At 41.3% G+C, this 21,652-nt stretch overlaps 2 protein-coding genes across 2 annotated transcripts in view; one reads left to right on the top strand and one right to left on the bottom strand.

Annotated features, from left to right (window-relative positions):
- The window catches only part of SYN2 (synapsin II), a 189,097-nt gene that overhangs the window by 92,035 nt on the left and 75,410 nt on the right, over window positions 1-21,652 (top strand). Inside the window, exon 5 of the mRNA XM_058813189.1 lies at window positions 7,872-7,961. Within this exon, the coding sequence (XP_058669172.1) occupies window positions 7,872-7,961 (90 nt within the window). The remainder of the gene's footprint in view (window positions 1-7,871; window positions 7,962-21,652) is intronic.
- The window catches only part of TIMP4 (TIMP metallopeptidase inhibitor 4), a 31,890-nt gene continuing 22,012 nt past the window's right edge, over window positions 11,775-21,652 (bottom strand). Inside the window, exons 3-5 of the mRNA XM_058813190.1 lie at window positions 16,587-16,701; window positions 15,849-15,973; window positions 11,775-13,918 (exon numbers count right to left, since the gene is read on the bottom strand). Of these exons, the coding sequence (XP_058669173.1) occupies window positions 13,721-13,918; window positions 15,849-15,973; window positions 16,587-16,701 (438 nt within the window). The 3' untranslated portion in view covers window positions 11,775-13,720. The remainder of the gene's footprint in view (window positions 13,919-15,848; window positions 15,974-16,586; window positions 16,702-21,652) is intronic.

Here is a 21,652-nt window from a genome sequence, read left to right as displayed (position 1 = left end):
AACATTGGACCAGAGCAAAATTCATAAATAAAACTACAAGTTTAAATACCTAACTAGAAATCTAAATGCATTAAACCTAGTAGTGTGTTTGCCCTTTGCACCTCTTTATAGAGACGGTTTGGTTTAATCTAGTCTTGGAATAGGAAAGGAATATTCCAGCTTTCCTTGCTGATTTTGCTTTCCTAAAATAAGTAAGGTCACTTGAAATTCCTGGTTAAAAGAAAAAAAAGCAGAGATCCTTAAATAATAAATAAATCTCAGTGTGGTGATGATTTTTCTGTTCCACACAGCCAGTAATTCTCTCAGCTCTGTATTCATCAATCCTTGCATGCACTCTCAAGTGCTTTATATATAAACTGAGTATGGCAGTATTTTGCTTTGACCAGCATTTACTGCCATCAGGATAATTTAAAGCAAAAATGGATTTTTTTACTGCATTCCTGAATCTTGTAGTGGGTTGTTGCCACTCTCCCTGTTCTCCTCTGCACTAAAAAGCAGCAGTGGGAAATCTTGATGTCCATTATAGACTTTCATTGCATTGGACATTTCTAAGGGCAGGACATTCAAATGGACTTTTTAACTGTTTCTTACCTTCTAGTGAGAGAAACTGTTTTCAAACAGAGGCTGTGAAGTTAATATTCAAAGCAGGACTGTAAAGCTGGGGTTCAAGTCCTTTGTGTTATCTGCTGGTTCTGCTACAGTAGAGACTCAGAATCTCTTGTGATTGATTAAAGCAAATATCCACATCACACCTGAAGGCCAGGTTATGGAAATTAAATCTGATCTCTTGTGCAATCTTAATATATAATTACAAAGGAAACCTGTGTGTTATACACTCTATTATATTATCTTAGAAAATATTTTTTCAGTTGAAATCTAGGTTATATCTGCTCCTTCAACGTGTGCCTGTGGTGACTCAGAGCTGAGGAGGATCAGGGGGTTACACTCCCCTTCCTGACACAGGAATCTGTCACCCATCCAGGAAAATCCTCCTGTGGTGATGGGCAATCCCCACCCCATCCTCTCCCTCTCCTCCAGTGCAGCTCTCCCCCATCATCTCCACAGCTCCCACCAGCACTGCTATTCCCCTCTGGCATTCCTGGATATTCCATTTCCACCCTCAGCTCCAGCCCCCTCTGAGATGGATGCAAAGTGTCCTGGTTTCCTTTTGGGGTGTGTGAGCACCACCCCTGCTCTCTGAGGTGTTTTTAGTGGGTGGCTCGGTTTGAAATGCTGTGAAATCCCTGTTTGGGTATCAGCCATCCCAAGGATTCCTCTGGCTTTCTCTGCTGGGCCTAGCAGAGATTGGCTGGTGGTGTCTGAGGAGTGGCATTGCATCCTGGAAATCCAACCTGGAAAGCCACCATAAAAACCCACCCTGGAAACCTACCCTGGAAATCCACCATAGAAACCAAACATGGAAATCTCCACCCTGAATATCCACCATGGAAATCCACCATGAAAACCCACCCTGGAAAACTACCCTAGAAATCCAACCTGGAAACCCACTCTGGAAATCCAACCTGGAAACCCACTCTAGAAATCTGCTCTGGAAACTCACCATGAAAACCCAGCCTGGAAATCCACACTAGAAATCCACCATGGAACTCTCCACCCTGGAAACCCATTATGGAATTCCAACATGGAAACCCACCTTGGAAACCCACCCTGGAAATCCACCCTGGAAATCTACCATGACAACACAGCATAGAAATCTCTGCCCTGGAAATCTACATCCTGGAAACCCATTCTGAAAACCCACCATGGAAATCCACTAGGGAAATCCACCCTGGAAACCCACCAGGGAAACTCACCCTGGAAATCCACCCTGGAAATCCCCACCCTGGAATTCCAACATGGAAATCCACCCTGGAAATCTCCACCCTGGAATCTCCACCCTGGAAAACCACCCTGGAAATCCAACCTGGAAAATCACCCTGGAAATCTCCACCATGGAAATCCACTAGGGAAATCCACCCTGGAAACCCACCAGGGAAATCCACCATGCAAATCCGCCATGGAAATCTCCACGCTGAAAATCCAACCTGGAAACCCAGCACGGAAACCCATCCTGAAAAACCAACCTGGAAACCCACCATGGAAACCCACCCTGAAAATCCACCATGGAAATCCACCATGGAATTCCAACATGGAAATCTCCACCCTGGAAATCTCCAGCCTGGAAATTCACCATGTAAACCCATCATGGATATCCACCCTGGAAATGCACCCTGATAATCTACCAGGAAACCCACCTTGGAAATCTCCCTGCTGGAAATCCAGCCTGGAAACCCAGCATGAAAATCTCTACCCTGGAAAACCACCATGGAAATTTCCACCCTGGAAATCTCCACCATGGAAATGCCCCCTGGAAATCTCTACCCTGGAAATCTCTATCCTGGATATCCACCATGAAAACCCACCCTGTAAATCTCCTCCCTGGAATTCCAACATGGAAATCCATCCTGGAAATCTCCACCCCAGAAATCCCCACCCTGGAAATCCACCATGGAAATCCCCACCCTAGAAATCCACCATTGAATTTCGACATGGAAATTCACCTTGGAAATCTCCACCATGGAAACCCGCCCTGGAAACGCACCACTGATTCCTTCCTCTACAAGTGTCACTGAATTCAGTATTTTTATGGAAACCTCCTATTTGAACTGGGCCTCATCTGTAAAAAGCCCCACAAAGAAGAAAATCTCCTTCTGTTGCCATGAGCCCCAAACCCTCCTGAGAAGTGCTTAAGCACCATCAAAATAAACAACAGCACAAATGTTTGCCTGGTCAGATCACTGAACTCCCTGTTCCCATAGCAGTGGAATAAAGTATTTTTTATTCAGCATTTTCTCACTGCTGGAAGAGCACCCAGGAAGGAGTCCCCAGAGCTCTCATTTCCATCAACTTTTTCCTTCTCTAAATTTTCATTCCAAATAAAGGGCTCCAGAAGGTCTCTGGATCCAGGCCTCATGGGATTACTTTCAGATTATTCTTGTATACCAGGCATGTCTTGATCTGTGTTGTACCCTTGTATGCTCACAGGCTGTTTTCCTTCATTTTAATCCTCATGCCTTCCTTAAATCTCACTTTCCTCACTGTTTACACATTTTGTAAGTGCCTCTTCCACCAGCCAAGGGGTCTCTCCTTGCCAGATGCCTTCTTGCCCAATCCTGCAAGCCAGGAGATGTTTTTATGTCTCTGACTGTGACCATTTTCTGGTTCTTTGGGATTTTTTTAATCCTGTTTTTCCAACTGTTGTAGAAAACTTTTTATTTTTCTCCCATGGATGCACTCTGCTAATCTGTAAGCCAGTTCAGCAGCTCTTCCAAGGGCATGAGGCTTTTATTTAAGACTTTTTTTTTTTTTTTTTTCCTGTAGAAGCTCTTAATGGTTTGCATCTCACCAGCTGTAATTCTAATGTGAAAATATTCCAGCAGTTAATAACATGGTGATTAGCAGTGGGAGAGCTGTGCCTCTCGCGTTGCAGCTCTCATGCTGCAGGGGAAGAGCTGGAGCTTGGAAATTCTGGATAGCCTTGGAAATTCTGGATAGCTGGGAAGGGCCAGCACAGCCCCAGGGCTGAGCAGCTCCATCTCAGAGCCCCAGAGGGTGAGGAGGGAGCAGGAAGGGATTGGGTGAGGAAAAATCAGCGGCAGCCAAAGGCAAGGGGGAGATGCTGCTGATCCTGGGCAGGGTTTGAGGGGAAAATGCACCAGGGACAGATCTCACCCGGGAGATGAGACCCCTGCACAGCCTCAGGAACACCTCCCTGGGGCACAAAACTCACCATGCAGGTCCATGGAAATGATCCTGGCATTCCCAGCCCCACTGTGCTGCCTTCGGCTTTGGGTCTTGCTGGAAAACCACTGGGATATTGGGACACAAAACAGATGATGGATTTTGGACCTTACTAGCCCAGGAGATTTGGTAACAGGATGCCTTGGCAAGAGCAAGCAGAGCTTTGAGGATTAAATCAAGATTGCAAGAAGATTCAATCAGAGAGTGCCACTGACGTATTTTCTGAAAAATGCTTTTGCTAGGAATTTTCTGCTGAGAAGCTGAGAGGAGCTAATAATAAATAATAACTGTAAACAATAACTATTTAAATAACTGTAAATAATAACTATTTGATGGCTGTAGAATGTAGTCTAGAGATGGTTTACCAACACACACATCTTTGATTGGTTTCATGTAAATTGTTTTTACTTGGTGACCAATCACAGCCAGCTGTGTCGAGCTCTGAGTTTGTCACTTTTTTTTTAAAACTTTCTGATGTTTCTTTTTTCTTTTTTTAGAATAGTTTTAGTATATAATTTTTAATATAACATGATAATATAATATAATTAATATAATATAATATAATATAATATAATATAATATAATATAATATTTTCTATTCCATTAACATCCCATGTCTGTACACATTTGACATTGGACTAGATAATTCAGTAATTTATAATTTTAAAAGATGATGTTCCTGCCCAGGACTGGTGTTCAGCTGCTGAAAAGGAAAATAGAAAAGCATATCATCCAAATCCCACTTAAAAATTGATAGAAGGTCATTGAAACTTAAATGAAATTCTTCTTTATAAATAGCCCAGCAGCAATCAGGGAAAATAAAACAGATTTATGGCAATTTATGCATGTACAGTTAGAATGCTGAAATTTGGTGTGAATAGGGGCTGAATTTATCAGGGTGCATTTTGGGGAGGAAATGATTGACAGGAGATTCCCAGATTTGTAGACATGGAGGTGGAGCAGCATCTCAGCAGGGGAAAGAATAAATCATCCCCCAGCTGTGGCACTTTATTTCTCTCTTTTGCCTCAAAAATTCAAACTTGCTTTTCCTACCTGCTGTTTCCAAGCTGAATTACTGGATCAGAGGACACTTTGGAGTGTTGCAAGTCTGTTATATGTGGCTGATAATATATTATTTTAAGTAAACAAGCATTTGCTAGCAATTAATCTCAATTACAGCTTTCTTGCATGAATGACAAAACCCCTACAAAAAAAAAATGCCATTTTCTCAGTGTCTTCCTCTCCCTTCCAGTGAAAATGGAAAAGAAAATAGGGAAAGAACCACAGGAAACACAGTCATATGACTTTATTTTTCTTTGGAGTTTTTTACTTAAAGAGAGGTAAATAGATTTATTTTAACCTAACAATTGCTTGGCAAAAATAATGTACTTAATGGTTAGCATTTTCTTGTGGAGTTTGGAATTTGGCTCTTGCATCAGAACTGAAATATTGAGTAAGTTGTCAGGAATCCTGTTCACAAACCACCTTACTTTGGTAGCTGTGAGAATATTTCCTTTCCTTGAGGCCTGGTTTGCACAGCCCACAACCCAACTCCAGTTCCTCAGGCTTTTGGTGAAGACTGCTCATCATGAAGGCATTTTCCATTGGCCTCTGGATTTAAAGACGTATTTTACCAAACCTAAGTAAACACCACTAAATTAAACAAGTCCTCTCGGCCAGCTGGAAATGATGCAAGCAACGCTTTCATGAGGTTTTTGTTTTTTCCCCTTTAAACAGTTTTTGCTCTGCCTGCCCCCTGAGCCTCTCCTCAGAGTAGGTATTTTATCTGCATTATGGACAGAGGTGTGTCGTTCTGTGCTTTTTGTGCTGTTTGCAAGCAGCAGATCCCACTATTGAGCGTTGTGCTGGGTTGTTGGTGTCCCATGGTGGCACAGGGACAGCTGAGCACATCCCTGGAACACATCCTGCTCCTGGAACCCTCAACCCGGGCTCAGGAGGGATTTCCTCTCCTAAATATCACCAGAGGAGAGGGATCTGCTCTGCACAGAGAGAACAGCCCCAAAGGCATCTCTATTGCACAAAGAGTTCTCTTGGTTCACGTGTGAATGTTCTGTGTGAGGCTGCTGCAGTCCAGAGTACAGGCAGGCAGGGTGTGTCATGGCAGCTTTAAAAGGATATTATATCAGAATAATCTGTAAAAGCCACGAATAGAATTGGCATAACAGGGAGCAGTTTGAATCATCCTCATCTTTGGTGGTGGGGCAAAAATGGCCACATGTTATACCAGAATATTTGATCAAAAATATGAGTAGGAATGGCATAACAGGGAGCAGTTTAGATTATCCTCATCTTTGATGGTGGGGCAAGAATGGCCATATTTTATATCAGAATATTCTATGAAAATATTAATAGGATTGGCATAAGAGGGAGCAGTTTAAATCATCCTCATCTTTGGTGGAGGGATAAGAATATTCTGGTAGTACATGTGGTGTTATATCAGAATATTCTGTAAAAAACATGAATAGGAATGGCATAACAGGGAAAATCAGCCCCATCCAAGAATGGCCATGTGTTATATCAGAATATCCTACAGAGAACATGAATAGGATTGGCATAGCATGGAACAGTTTAAATAATCTCCATCTTTGCTGGTGGGGCAAGAATGGACACGTGTTATATCAGAATATTTGATAGAAAACATGAGCAGGAATGGCATAACAGGGAGAAGTTTAAATCAGCCCCATCCAAGGATGACCATGTGTTATATCAAAATATTCTTTAAAAAACCTGAATAGGAATGGCATAACGTGGAGCAGTTTAAATCATCCCCATCTTTGATGGTGGTGCAAGAATGGCCATGTGTTATATCAGAATATTTTATAGAAAATATGAGTAGGAATGGTATAACAAGGAGCAGTTTAAATCATCCTCACCTTTGGTGGTGGGGCAAGAATATTCTGATATAACACATGGTTTTATCAAAACAGGGAGCAGTTAAAATCATCCTCTCCTTTGATGGTGGTGCAAAAATGGCCATGTATATATCAGAATAGTCTGTAGAGACCTTGAATAGGCATGGCATAATGGGGAGCAGTTTAAATCATCCCGTCTTTGGTGGAGGCACAAGAATATTCTGATATAACATGTGGTCTTATATCAGAATATTCTATGGAAAACATGAGTAGGAATGGCATAACAGGGAGCAGCTTAAATCATCCTCATCTTTGGTGGTGGGACAAGAATATTCTGATATAATACGTGGTGCAATTTAAATCATCACCATCCAAGGATGACCATGTGTTATATCAGAATATTCCATAGAAAACATGAATAGGATTGGCACAACAGGGAGCAGTTTAAATCCTCCCCATCTTTGGTGGTGGGGCAAGAATATTCTGATATAACATATGGTTTTACATCAGAATATTCTATAGAAAGCATGATTAGGAATGGCATAACAGGAAGCAGTTTAAGTCATCCCCATCTTTGGTAGTGGGACAAGAGTGGCAATTTTTTATATCAGAACATTCTGTAAAAAACATGAATAAGATTGGAATAAAAGGGTGCAGTTTAAATCACCCCATCCAAGGATGGCCATTGGTAATGGCTCGTGTCTGCAGCCTGGGAGAGGAAACTTCTCCAGTTTGTTCCTCACCTACCCTGTTAGCCTGACACAGTTACTTTTATCTCTTTGCCAGCACTGCCAAATCAGTGTCAGGAAGGTGCCAGCTATTAAATTAATGATAAATATGCCTGGGCTTTAGGTTTAAGAGGACAGAAAAGGCAAAATTATAATGATTTTCTCATCACAGAATCATCTTCAAACATACAGACAGTGAGATATTTGTAATTCAGTATTCCCATGTATTTCATCTCCTGTACCTGTGAGGGTTTAATTTTTCAAGGTGTTGCTCTGTGTTGGTTTGTAGATGAAGTCTCAGCTTGGGTGGATTAAAGGCCTGTGTGAGGAGGAGGAGGGAGGATGCACCCCTGGATCTGCTGAGTTCATCAAACACCCAGGACAAGAAGCCAAAGGTCCTGAGCAGGAGCTCCTGTGGGCACAGTGTGGTTCCTCTCCTGAGCTTTGTTTTCTCTGCTTTGTTTTGCAGTTTGCCCAGCTGGTGTCTGTCTACAAATCTTTGGGCCCAGAGAAGTTCCCTCTGATCGAGCAGACCTTCTACCCCAACCACAAGGAGATGGTAGGTGCAAGCAGCAGGGCTGAACCTGCTCCCCGTGCCTCCAAAACGGGGAATGGGGGTCACAACCCCCTTCTCCCATTTTCTGCATGCTCCAAAAGCCTTTTTGGCAGTTTTGGGAGGGGATGGGATGGGGTGAGCTCTTGAAATCAGTGTGATGGTGAGCAGGAGGGTGCTCACGTGGCACAGTGGTCACTTTCCAGCTGCCCAGCTGCAGATCTCAGAGAGATTAAATGCTTTAAAGGACACTGAACGGCTCTGAAAGTGCAGGAGTCACTTCCATGATTGGTTTTCTCCCAGTGTTTTCCTCCCTGGTGCACTCACAGTGTGTGTTGGCTTTGGAGGGGATGCACTGGGCACTGCAGGGCTTTGAATTCAGCCAAAACCAGGCTGGTTGTGACTTGGGATCTTCCGGTACCTGGGCTAACGCTGATTCCCAGTGCTCCACAGACAGAAAAAGAACAAAAATGAGGCTGACAGAGTCCAAGGAGCACCTGGGTGATGGTTTTAGGCTGTGGTTCAGTTTTAGGCAGCAGTGAGGAACAGGGAGTGGGACACAATGACCCCTAAGGGATCCTTCAAACTTGAGATTGGCTGTAATTTTATTGAAAAAAGCAGAGCTTTTAGGAGCATTGCTAAACTGCAGTCCATAGAAACAATAAACATTTCATTTTGGGGCAAGAACTAATGTTTCAGACTTATGAGTTTATATGGCATATTTTTCTGAGTGTAGCAACCCTGTAAGTGGTTTTGCCTGTCTTAATTCCTTACATTGCTCATTAAAGTCAAAACTTGTAAGTTATTTCTCTTTTTTTGAACTTCTGAATGTCATTCTCCACAGTCAAGTAATTTTTTTTACATATTTCTATGGTAATGTAGAGCAAATGAATCCATTTGGGTATTGCATTGCCACTGAGAGCTGCTGCAGGAGCTGCCTGTGATGACACTCATTTGTTTGGTTTTATTCCTCCCAAAGAAAGCATCTGGAAATTTGTGGCTTGGGAAATAATCAGGCAGTGTGGTACAAGACAACATTTTGTTTGAATTTCTGGAAATCAGAGTCTCCTGATGCTGCACTGAAACCTTACCATGTTATTTTGTTTTGGGTTCTCATCACTTTATCAACGGCTGCCTCGCTGGCATTTGTCGATGCAGAATTTGGCAATGACGGTTTTGAATATTTTTCTTGGTGTTCCTCCTGCTTTTTCTCCTTCCCTTTTTGTTCTCCAAATGGGAACCTGGAGCTGTCCCCCCCTCCAGTGCAAACCAGCTCAGGGGGGATGTGGGGAGAGGGAAAAAGCCCCAAATTCCCTCTCTGGGAATTGAGGGTCAGCTGAGCGTGCCAGAGGTGCTCCTTTCATCCTCTGCTGGTTTGTACTGAGGCTTTGGGCAGTGCAAGGTAAATAAACAAAGATTCCATTCTTTTGTGTAAAAACAGAGCCGCTTTAATGAAACACTTTTGGAAACAGAAACATTCATCCCAGGCTGATCACAAAAAACGCTGTGAGGCTTTTTGAACTCATTGCTGGCTGAGTCATACCTTCATCCTTTCCCTCAGTAATTAGTTCCCTTTATTTCACTGCATTCCCACTCCTCTGTTCTCTGCAAAAACCACAAGGATTTTCCAACATAATTGCTGAACAATTTAATTAAAACCTATCTGGAATGCTGAGGAAACACCAGCAATATTCCAGGTGGGGATTTTTTTTCCCTGTTCACCTATGCAGGCTCCCTTCTCTCATCTTTTCCCTTCTCTCACCAAAAGTCATGTGAGCCATTTTCAAATTAAATTAAAATGCTGCGCCAGGCTGTGTTTCTGTTCCACTCTCTCATGTAACACAAACACAATTTCAAGAAGGAAAAAGAAAACATTGTAAAAAGAATCTGCTGTTGATAAGGCATCAATGCCACTACAGTAAAAATCCTGATATTAAAATAACATATTCAGAATGCCACATTGTAGTCAAGGCTTTTGAGAGTCTTCCTCAGGGAAAATAAAATCTCATTCTGAGCTGCATTTTGTAAAACTTTCCTTGCCACATTTATTGATATGAGGGGAAAAAAACCAAATCTTGGTACCACCCATTGTGGGGAGTTTGGGCAGATTTCTGCTCAGCCAGAAATAAAAGTAGACATTGTGAAACACCTCATTTTATAGCAGGAAAAGTAGGAAATTTTTAAAAACTAATTGTGGCATGCAAGTTGTATTACAGTCTGTCCATAAATATCAGAGAAAGCATTTCTTTGTGCAAGGTGCCCAGAGAAGGCAATGTGGGCTGGGTAAGTCGAGGTTCAGGTCTAATTACTGTAAAACTGAAATAGGACCAGAGCTCTGGGGAGCTGAAAAGCAGAAAATACCTGTTTGCTGTTATCCAAAAGGCCCCATCCCATCAAAATGGATTTGGGGGCAAATGCCACAGGACTGGTATTGAATATTAACCACTGAATATTAACCATTAAATATTAATCATTGAATATTACCCACTGAATTTTAATCTTTGTGGTTATTAAGCTCTGTAGGCTTCTCTAGGTATTGGTTTGATCTGACACAACGAAATAAGGCCTGGCTTTGAATCTTTATGGAAATTAATAATGTAAATGCACAGCACTGTCAGTAAATAGCTCTCCCAATAATGTCACTGTAATATCAATTATTTTCAGAAGAAATTTAGTTTTTTATTCTTTTTGTTTGATTTATATTAGTCTGTGGTCCAAACTGTTAGTGCCTAGGAAATTTTTGTTTTGTCTTGAGTAAAGTAGAAAACAAACTGGGCTTTACATTTGGCAGCACATAGATATGGTTTTAATTTAGGGTTGTAAATTAAAAGAGCCAGGGTGATTTATAGTAAATAAAAAGTGAAATATTGGCTTTTATGTGTTAAGGGACACTTATTCCTCAAAGGATAATGACACGTTTTCCTGTTGGCCCTGCATCATTTGCATTTCACTGGAAATGTGTAAACTCAGTCACAGAAAAAGTAAATCTATTTTAGAAGAGCGTTTCCAAACCTGTCCATGTGATAGTAAAACCTGTCAGAAAAGGCAAATAATGGAGATCCCCATCCTGCCTGAGGGCTCTGCCCCCTTTTTCTGGGGCACAAATAGTCTGGACTTTGGGATTTACACTTCCCAAAGTTTCACCACTGTGAACTGAATTACTTTTATCAACTTAAATGCGTGTGTGAAGGATTAGTTACTAACTCATCAATTCAGGAAAGTTACAGACAAAATGTGCTGTAACCCTTCTCTAGTTTGAGTTCACAAGTAGCCAAATTCACTGACAGGGTATGGTGGATGCTCATGAATGAAAAACAATTAAATCCTATTAAACAGGGTGAAACATCTGAGAGCTTCCAGAAATCATTGCAGTGTGAGTTATGCAATATTTATTGCATGTATTTTCAGGTGAGTTTCCAAAGTTTTAATAGTGCTGGGGTACAAGTACTGGTCATGTATTTAGGGAGGTTTTAAGGGCTGCAGCTGCCCTGAGAATGGACGTGGTTTGTAGCTCTGAGCAATTTTAACCTGTCATCATTTGGGCTTGGAATTTGTTCCATGGAAAACTTAAATCCATGGATTAATGCTTTAACCCATGGATTAAAAATCCGGCTTTTCCTTCAGCAAGGTGTTGTTAGTCCATAGGAATGCTGTCTTGGGAATGGGGTTTTGATTATCAAGGCTGTTTCTTAATTTAGTTATCAGTGGAAGTTACAGCTCTGTGGATAAAGGAAGCTGTGACATAAGGAAAGTACTAAATGTGGAGCACAGATTGTTTTAATCACAGAAGTGTTCAACTCGATTCAACACACAAGGAAATATTTGTGAATCATTTTCTTTTTTTAATAGCACATTGTTATAATACTTTACATATACACTGTACAATAATTCTTTCGTATCCAAGACTTTCATACAGAAAAAAAAACCAAAAATAGTTCTATAAAACATTCTGTAGTTCATTGGAAAGATTTGGAATAAAACACGGGGGGCTCTTAACCTGCAGGTGATCAAAACAGGGGGCAAAATTCTGGCAAAATTCATTCTTGAACATTTGTATTGGAAGAAATTCTGGCAAAATTTGTTCTTGAACATTCATATTGGCAAAATTCTGGCAAAATTCTGGCAAAATTTGTTCTTGAACAGTTGTATTGGCAAAATTCTCACAAAATTTATTCTTGAACATTTATATTGGCAAAATTCTGGCAAAATTTGGTTTTGTACATTGATATTGGCAAAATTGGCAAAATTCTGGCAAAATTTGTTCTTGAACATTGATATTGGCAAAATTTTTGTTCTTGAACATTCATATTGGTAAAATTCTGGCAAAATCCTGGCAAAATTTGTTCTTGAACATTTACATTGGCAAAATTTGTTCTTGAATATTTGTATTGGCAAAATTCCAGCAAAATTTGTTCTTGAACATTCGTATTGGCAAAATTTTTGTTCTTGAACATTCATATTGGCGAAACTGACAAAATTCTGGGAATATTTGTTCTTGAATATTCATATTGGCAAAATTGGAAAACATTCTGGCAAAATTTGTTCTCGAACATTCATATTGGCAAAATTCTGGCAAAATTTGTTCTTGAACATTCGTATTGGCAAAATTCTGGCAAAATTTTTGTTCTCGAACTTTCATATTGGCAAAATTCTGGCAAAATTTGTTCTCGAACATTCATATTGGCAAAATTATGGCAAAATTCATTCTTGTACATTTGTATTGGCAAAATTCTGGCAAAATTTGTTCTTGAATGTTCGTATTGGCAAAATTCTGGCAAAATTTTTGTTCTCGTACACTCATATTGGAAAAATTGACAAAATTCTCGAAAAATTTGTTCTCGAACATTCATATTGGCAAAATTTTTGTTCTTGAACATTCATAATGGAAAATTGGAAAAAATTCCGGCAAAATTTGTTCTTGAACATTCGTATTGGCAAAATTCTGGAAAAATTTGTTCTGGAATGTTCATTTTGGCAAAATTTTGGCAAATTTTTTGTTCTCGAACATTCATATTGGCAAAATTGACAAAATTCTCGAAAAATTTGTTCTCGAACATTCATATTGGCAAAATTTGTGTTCTTGAACATTCATAATGGAAAATTGGAAAAAATTCCGGCAAAATTTGTTCTTGAACATTCGTATTGGCAAAATTCTGGAAAAATTTGTTCCGGAATGTTCATATTGGCAAAATTCTGGCAAATTTTTTGTTCTCGAACATTCATATTGGCAAAATTGACAAAATTCTCGAAAAATTTGTTCTCCAACATTCATATTGGCAAAATTTTTGTTCTTGAACATTCATAATGGCAAAATTTGAAAAAATTCCGGCAAAATTTGTTCTTGAACATTCGTATTGGCAAAATTCTGGAAAAATTGTTCTTGAATGTTCATATTGGCAAAATTCTGGCAAAATTTTTGTTCTCGAACATTCATATTGGCAAAATTTTTGTTCTTGAACATTCATAATGGCAAAATTGGAAAAAATTCCAGCAAAATTTGTTCTCGACCTTTCGTATTGGCAAAATTCTGGCAAATTTTATTCTCGTACGTTCATATTGGCAAGAAGGGGGTTTGTTGTGCCTTGGAGGACGCTGCCAGCCCTCTGTGCAAAGCATAACAGAGCAGAGCAGGTGCCTGCAGGAGGTTTGTCCCTCGCCCTGCAGCGGTGCCAGCCCCACGGGCCCTCTGGGGACACGGTGCTGGTTTCTGGGCCGGAGGGATGGAAGGAGCCTCCCAGGGCGGTGCTTGAGGGGCCGTTGGGCGCTCAGGGCTCGCTGATGTCCATGAACTCCTTCTCGGGGGGCGGCCCGCCCCGGTACCAGCTGCAGGTGCCGTCGCTGCGGCGGATGCAGGCGTAGTGGCGCGCCTGGTGGCCCTGCAGCCGCCGCTCCAGCAGCCAGTCCGTCCACAGGCACTCGTTGGGCGCCGTGATGGAGCAGGGCACCGAGTAGCACGTGGTGATCTGGGGAGACAAGCCGGCCTTCAGCACCCTGCAGCCTGCCTTGGACTGGGGGTGTTCCCAAAAATGGGAATTAACGGGGCTTTTTAATGTCTATCTGCGCTGCACTCACCTTGCATCTTCTTCTTCTTCTTCTTCTTCTGAATGGGGGTTTATTCCCAAAAAAGTGTTTATTTACATCTATCTGCTCTGCACTCAGCTTGCAGCCTCCCTCGGACTGGGGGTGTTCCCAAAAATGGGAATTAACCGTGCTGGTTTACGTCTATCTGCTCTGCACTCACCTTGCAGCTTCCACTGAATAGGGTTTATTCTCCAAAACAGTTGTTTGTTTACATTTATCTGCTCTGCACGCACCCTACAGCCCCCCTTGGACTGGGGGTGTTCCCAAAAATGGGAATTAATGGTGCTTCTTTACCTGTATCTACTCTGCGCTCACCTTGCAGCTTCCTCTGAACCAAGGTTTATTCTCAAAAAGAGTGTTTATTCAGATCTATCTGCTCTGCACTCACCTTGCAGCCTCCTCTGACCTGGGCTTTATTCTCAAAAATGTGAATTAGCAATGTTAATTTACATCTCCCCGCTCTGCACCCACCTTGCAGGCTCTCTTGGACTGGGGTTTATTCCCAAAAATGGGAGTGAACGGGACTTGTTTATGTCTATCTGCGCTGCACTCACCTTGCAGTCTCATCTGAATTCGGGTTTATTCTTAAGAATGTGATATCTACATATCTATCTGCTATCTATCTATCTGCTCTGCACTCACCTTGCAGCTTCCTTTGAACCGAGGTTTATTCTCAAAAATGGGAATAAATGGTATTTATTGACATATATCTGCTCTGCACTCACCTTGCAGCTTCTTCTGACCTGGGGTTTATTCCCAAAAATGAGTTTATTTACATCTATCTGCGCTGAACTCACCATGCAGCCTCCCTTGGACTGGGGTTATTCCCAAAAACAGGAATTAATGGTGCTTATTTACCTGTATCTGCTCTGCACTCACCTTGCAGCTTCCTCTGACCTGGGCTTTATTCTCAAAAATGTGAATTAACTATGTTAATTTACATCTCCCTGCTCTGCACTCACCTTGCAGCCTCCCTCAGACTGGGGTTGTTCCCAAAAAATGGGAATAAACAGGCCTTGGTTACATTTACCTGCTCTGCACTCACCTTGCAGCCTCCTCTGACCTGGGCTTTATTCTATAAAATGTGGTATTTACATATCTATCTGCTATCTATCTATCTACTCTGCACTCAGCTTGAAGCTTCCTTTTCACCTGGGCTTTATTCTCAAAAATGGGAATTAACAGTGTTTATTTACACTTATCTGCTTTGTACTCACATTGCAGCCTCTTTTTCAGTGAGGTTTATTCTCAAAAATGCAAATAAATGGTGTTTATTTACACTTAGCTGCTCTGCACTCACCTTCCATCTTCCTCTGACCTGGGCCTTATTGTAAAAAATGTGAATAAACACTGTTAATTTACATCTATCTGCTCTGCACTCACATTGCAGCTTCCTCTAAACTGGAGCTTATTCTCAAAAATGGGAATAAACGGTGCTGATTTAAATTTATCTGCTCTGCACTCACCTTGCAGCTTCCTCTGACCTGGGCTTTATTCTCAAAAATGTGATTAACCATGAGTAATTTACATTTATCAGGTCTGAAATTACTGTCAGACTTGCAGCTTCTTCTGAACAGGTGTTTATTCTCAAAAATACAAATAAATGCTGTTTATTTACATTTATCTGCTTTGCACTCACCTTGCAGCTTCCTTTGCACCAAGCTTTATTCTCAAAAATGTGATTAACCATTCTTTATTTACATTTATCTGCTCTGAAATTACTGTCTGACTTGCAGCTTCCTCTGAACTGAGATTTATTCTCAAAAATAGAAATAAATGCTGATTATTTCCATTTATGTGCTCAGCACTCACCTTGCAGCCACAGCCCATCTGGTACCTCTGGTTCAGGCTCTTTTTCTGAGACAAGGATAAATCATCCCACGGCTCAATGTAGTTGCACAAGTGGATCAGCACTTTGCCATCATTTAAAATTTGGCCTGCAGCATGGAAAACACAAAAAATCAAAGCAATAAAAGTGTTTTCTAAATATTAGAAGTGGAAGAACACCTTGAGCTTTTAACTAATTGCACCAAATTAGTCATACTCTAAATTTTTTTAAATTAATTTAATTATAACAGAGAGAATGTTCTCCTAATTGCATGCTTTGGATGGATGTAAAAGATTAAAAAAGGATATTTTTTTCTAAAGATGTTGGTAGTCTGCCAGCAAGGGGTGGATGCAAATGCAGTTAAACTGGATTTTAGGAGTGTCTAGAAACATCTGTAGTTTTCTCATTGTGCACCTTTGCATTCCTGGGAAAATCAGTACTGTTGTTTTTAATCAAATAATAATGGAAAATACTGAATCAAAATTCCTTCTATTTACTGATTATTGACCTTCCCTTCCTTTGGAACTGCTCTGAGTGCTGCAGGAAGGGTGGAAAATGTGTCAGGTCACACTAAAACTAGAGCTGAACACAATTTTTACATCCTGCTGTGTTTGTATTTAGTACATAAATGCATTCCTTTGCATATTTTAGCAAATTCACTCCAAGCAGCCCCTTCTGAATCCCCAGGAACACTGATTTTTTTTTTCTTTGCTCCATTTTACCTGTTAGAAGATACTGTTTTTTGTTGTTGGCTTCTAGTTTCACTCCACAGAGTGATGAATCAAAAGGGGTGTAGACATACTGGACATCCTTGAGCTTCTCAAAGCCTTTAAACATCTGAAAATGATCAGAAACAGAGTCAGCAGTGGAAAACAAGCATGAAAAAACAGTTGTAAAAAAGAGCTGGAAGAGATACAGGGTGAGTCTCTTTAAGGAAGGCTCCAAAGCCTGAATTAATGTGAGAAAACACCAAGAACTGGACTTTTCCTCTGCACTTAATGAAATTCATCCAAGAGTTTTAGGAGGGAATTAAGTAGGTCTTGATTTTTTAAATTATAGCTTTTTAAATGTGCTTTTTCAGCGTATTTCATGGATTGTTAAAACTTTCTCTTCAGTTTATATTCTAGTGGCATATTCCATTCAAGGAGCAATGCAGAGACAGCAATCACCCTGACTAAAAATGCAAATATTTCTCAGTGTATTCCTCTGGGGAATTTTCTCTTGGTCAGTGGAGTTGTTGGGGTCTCCTGGGACACCAAATGTGCTGAGGAACTGAACATTTCCTGAGCATTGTTTTCATTTTTGGTCACTAAAATAGAGCGATTCTCCATATCCCAAATTCTCACCAGTGGGACCATCAGAAATGCAGGGATGAGGGGAGAAAGATGAGAAGGACTATATCTAATTAGAAGCTTAATTAATTACTTTATTATACTATATTATACTATATTATTTTATACTATTATACTATATTATTTTATACTATTATGCTATATTATTTCATACTATAATACTATTGTACTATATTATTTTATACTATAATAACATTATTTTGTACTCTATTACACTGAATCTAAGCAAGCACTCAACTCAATTGTTTAGGATTTTGTGACTGTCAGCCAACAGTCCTGACACACACACTTGGATTCAATTCAGTGAATCAAAACACTCACACCAGAATCTAATTATTAATTCTTTCCAGGTAAACAATCTTCCACAATGCATTCTGTTTGTTTTAAAACAAGACAGGAGTAAAAATTTGTTTTAAAACAACTACTGGAGCAGTAAACGAGATAAGAACCGGTTTGTTTCTTTCTCTGAGGTTCAGAGCTGCCATTCCCAGAAGTTTCTTTGGGAAGCTGTGCCTTGCTTTTCTCTGTGAAGAGAAACGCGGCTGCATGGCACCTTCTCAAATAACTGCTGAAAAACTTTGCCCACCCCTCAGGATTCCCGCCCTGCCAGCCCCAAAACGGAGAGATTTTGGGATCAAAACCCTTTCCAGGCTCAACCAGCAGCTTCAGCCCCGAGAAGAGATGAGAAATGAGGCATTAAAAGATGCAAACAAGCCGAGCAGCGTCCAAGGTGCTGCTGGGTGCCTGTCATCACCTCGTGTGCCACCGCCAGCCTTGGTGACATCATGCCACGTGCTGGCAGCTGGGGACAATGGCAGGGCCTCACAGCTCTGCCAGTTGCAGCTGCTGTCCCTGGAAAACGTGTTTGTGTTCCTCGGGCCCTCCCAGGGGATTTAAATAGCACAGGCCACTAGAAAATACTCTCTCATATGTTGGTTTTTCTGAGGCTCTGTTTATGGAGGGGGGAAGGAAGCCAAGGCTGCTGTCACCGCGTGGCCGAGCCAAAAATATGAGCCGGGATTTGAAACGCTCTGGGGAATAAAACAAACAGGCCCAGACGGACCAAAACACAACCCAAACTGGCACCCTGGCCAAAGCAGCAGTGGGAACCACAGAAAATGTGCAAAATGAAGGGGGAAATGTGTCTGTGCAGGGAGCTGTGCAGGTCAACTTTGCCCCAAGCTCTGTCCACGTTCAGAAACCCTCAGGGCCTGGTAGGGAACAGATTTTCCATGGATATCTCAGATTTGGCCTCAATTTTGGAGGTTTTGTGCAGACAGCACACCTTGATTTAGCTATAAATCTGCTAAATACCCACAGCAATGCATAATGGAGATTTAGTTAATATTTAAATGAGTTTAATGTTTGTTTTGTTGCAGGTTTTTTGGTTGCATTTTCAGATTATTTTTCTACCTATATAATTGTTACAGCAATTCTAAAGATTATAATCTTGTGTTCAACTCAGTAAATCATATTTAATCTCCTCAATCATATTCTCCCTTCCCTAAAAGCATGGATATTCCTCTGCAGAAAGAGAAATTCTAAAGATTATAATCTTGTGTTCAACTCAGTAAATCATATTTAATCTCCTCAATCATATTCTCCCATCTCTGAAAGCATGGGTATTTCTCTGCAGAGGGATAAGGTGGTTGGGTTTGGTTCTGCAGTGATGCATGGTCCTGGTGGGACTTTATTGGAATAGGAAAGTAGGGTGAGGATTTGGGGGATGGAGAGATGTGACCCTGCTCCTAAAGTCTGTGTGGACATCATCCCTGTGCTCCCGAGGGGTGGGACCAGCACCAGCACATGGCTTCGCTTGAAGATTTTAGAATGAGTGTGATGATCAAGTCAGTAACAAAAATATTAAGAAATGTTAATAAAATTACAAATTAATGCATATATATCACATATTATCTTCTCTCTTTAATATAATGCTGTAAATATTGCAAGAGAAAGAACAGTAATTGAAAACATTTATGGCTTCTTGACATGCTGACCCATTGCTAAAAAAAATGAAAGCCTCATTGTTATTTTTTTTTTATTTCTGAAAATGAATATAAAAATTATCTCTAATATTTCCATCTAGAATTGCAACATTTTAATGCTAAGCCTAATGCACTGGATTTAAAATGAGAGAAACAGAATTTAAGCCATCCCATTAATGGAAAAGCTCAATAGAGCACTAAAGCAGAGAAAAGGCAGCATTGTGCAGAATGTTACAGTCAAATAAAACCTCCAAGGGCTCTGTGTTCCCTTTCCAAGAGGGCACAATTGATGAGGAAAGTGTGAATATCTGAGTGGTCTAAAAGCCCTCTCCAAAACTCACACTGAGGTGATAATTTTTGTGAATTTTGGTGCTAATTTTTGATGCATTTTACAGCTCAAGAGAGATGATTGGAGGCTCTGTTCTTCCCTGCTGTGTTACATAAAGCAAATTCTCTGTTATCCCCACCCTGGGCATGCAGAGCACCTCGAGTGCTGTGCCCAGCTCTGGCCCCTCAGTTGGGGAAGGACCTTGGGACACTGAGCACATCCAGAGGGGACAACGAGGCTGGAGAGGGGCTGGGAACACAAACCCTGTGAGGAACCCTGGAGGGAGCTGGGGGTGCTGAGCCTGGAGAAAAGGATGCTCAGGGCTGCCCTCATCACGCTGCACAGCTCCTGAAAGGTGCCTGTGCTCAGCTGGGGCTGGGCTCTTTCTCCAGGCAGCACTGACACAACCAGAGCACACAGCCTCAATCTGCACCAAGGGAAATACAGGTTGGCTAGCAGGGAAAAGTTTTTCATAGAAAGGGGATAGAGTTCTGGAACGGCCTGGAATGGATGGAGTCCCCATCCCTGGGTGTGTTTAACAAAGCCTGGATGTGGCACTGGGGGCCAGGCTTTAGTTGGGGTGTTGGGGCTGGGCTGGACTCGATGACCTTGAAGGTCTCCCCAGCCCAGTGATTCTGTGAATTCTGTGAATTCTGGGTTACCCAGAGCCCTGTGCTCAGGGCCACTGAACATCCAAAGGACCCTGCAGCTTGTGGGCCTGCAGGGCACCAGGAGAAAGCAGCAGCAGCATTTGAGAGAAGATTGGAATGGTGGACAGAGGATATCCTCACCCTTCACACTCACTGTGGAGTTAAATTCTTTAAAATTCTGTCACCTGAGGTGAGACATGGTGTGCTCAAGCTATTGCTCTGAGCTCAGCTGCTCAGCAGACTAATTGTTCAGCATGTTTACTTTTCACCTGTTACATCCCTTGGATGTCACAGGTTACCCCTCCCCATCATTCCTGTGGGCTTTATCAGGCACTGTCTCCTTGCTGGGTTTATTTTGGTGCCACACTGGGTGCACAGAGGGTGGGCAGCTCACAGAGCTCCTGGTTTCCCACCAAAATCCTTCCTTTCCCAAAATCCCTCCCTTCTTGGAGCAGGGAGCTGGGTCCTGAGGAAGGGGAAGGTTTGGTCCTCAGTTCTCTCTGGTCAGGAGGAAGGATTTGAAGGGTCTGGGTTATCACAACCCTTCTGTTGTTAGTCTAAATTGAATAAAAGTTTTTTAAATGCCTCTCAGTTGCCCCATCTCTGGGTCAGGAAAAGAGTATTGTGTGTGATGATGTAGAGGATCTTTCCTAAAAAACACATCTCTGCTTTGTCCAGGGCTGGCTGACTTGGAATTAAATAAACTCCTGTTCCTGCTGCCTGAGTTTTGAACAGGCCTCCACTGGTGAAAATTAGGGAGAAACTCCAAAGCAGCTTCAAATCTCTTTTAGAGATTTCAGTGTGATAAGAATGGGATTACAGGCTGAAAATAATCACTCAGATTAGATTTCTCATGCTTCTTGTTTGTGCTGGGGTAGGAGATGATTTGCTTTTCTCTCAGGCTCCTGAGGCGCTGCAGAGGAGCAGCAGAACATTGGAGTGCCAGTGGGAGGAAAGGGAATTCTCTGGCATTGATGTATTTATTTCTGTAAGGAAACATTTGAATAAATCCTTAACATTTAAGAGGATGGGAAGTGGCAGATGGTGACAGCTTTGGGGTTTGTTTTAGCAAGGTGAAGACTGATTTGTTGAAATTGTTGTAAAACCTCACCAAGAGGTTTGTAATAACCAATGGTGTGATAACCATCCCTGTGAATACTTTGAGATATTTTTGTTTAGCAAAGATTCTTCCTACTCAAGCTCCTGTGAGGGGATTCTATCAGTGGATACAACTTGAATGATTGAATATTTTTTTAAACCATGTAGCCATGCATAAGGACCTTCTTAGGTATCCCCAGCAAATAGAAAAGTGCAAAAATGATAAAATAATATTCAGTGAAAAATGAGAGATGAAACTACCTTGGAAACCAACCCACCAATCCACCTCTGAATTAAAATGTGTGCACACTCACACATTTTAATTCAGAGAGATCTCCTACTTCTTGTGTGTTCCAGAAAAAGGTAAATGATCAT

The sequence above is a fragment of the Ammospiza caudacuta genome, chromosome 12, assembly GCF_027887145.1.
Source record: "Ammospiza caudacuta isolate bAmmCau1 chromosome 12, bAmmCau1.pri, whole genome shotgun sequence".
Taxonomy (NCBI): domain Eukaryota; kingdom Metazoa; phylum Chordata; class Aves; order Passeriformes; family Passerellidae; genus Ammospiza; species Ammospiza caudacuta.
Note: the sequence above shows the minus strand (reverse complement) of the source record. Positions and strands in the feature narration are given on the sequence as shown.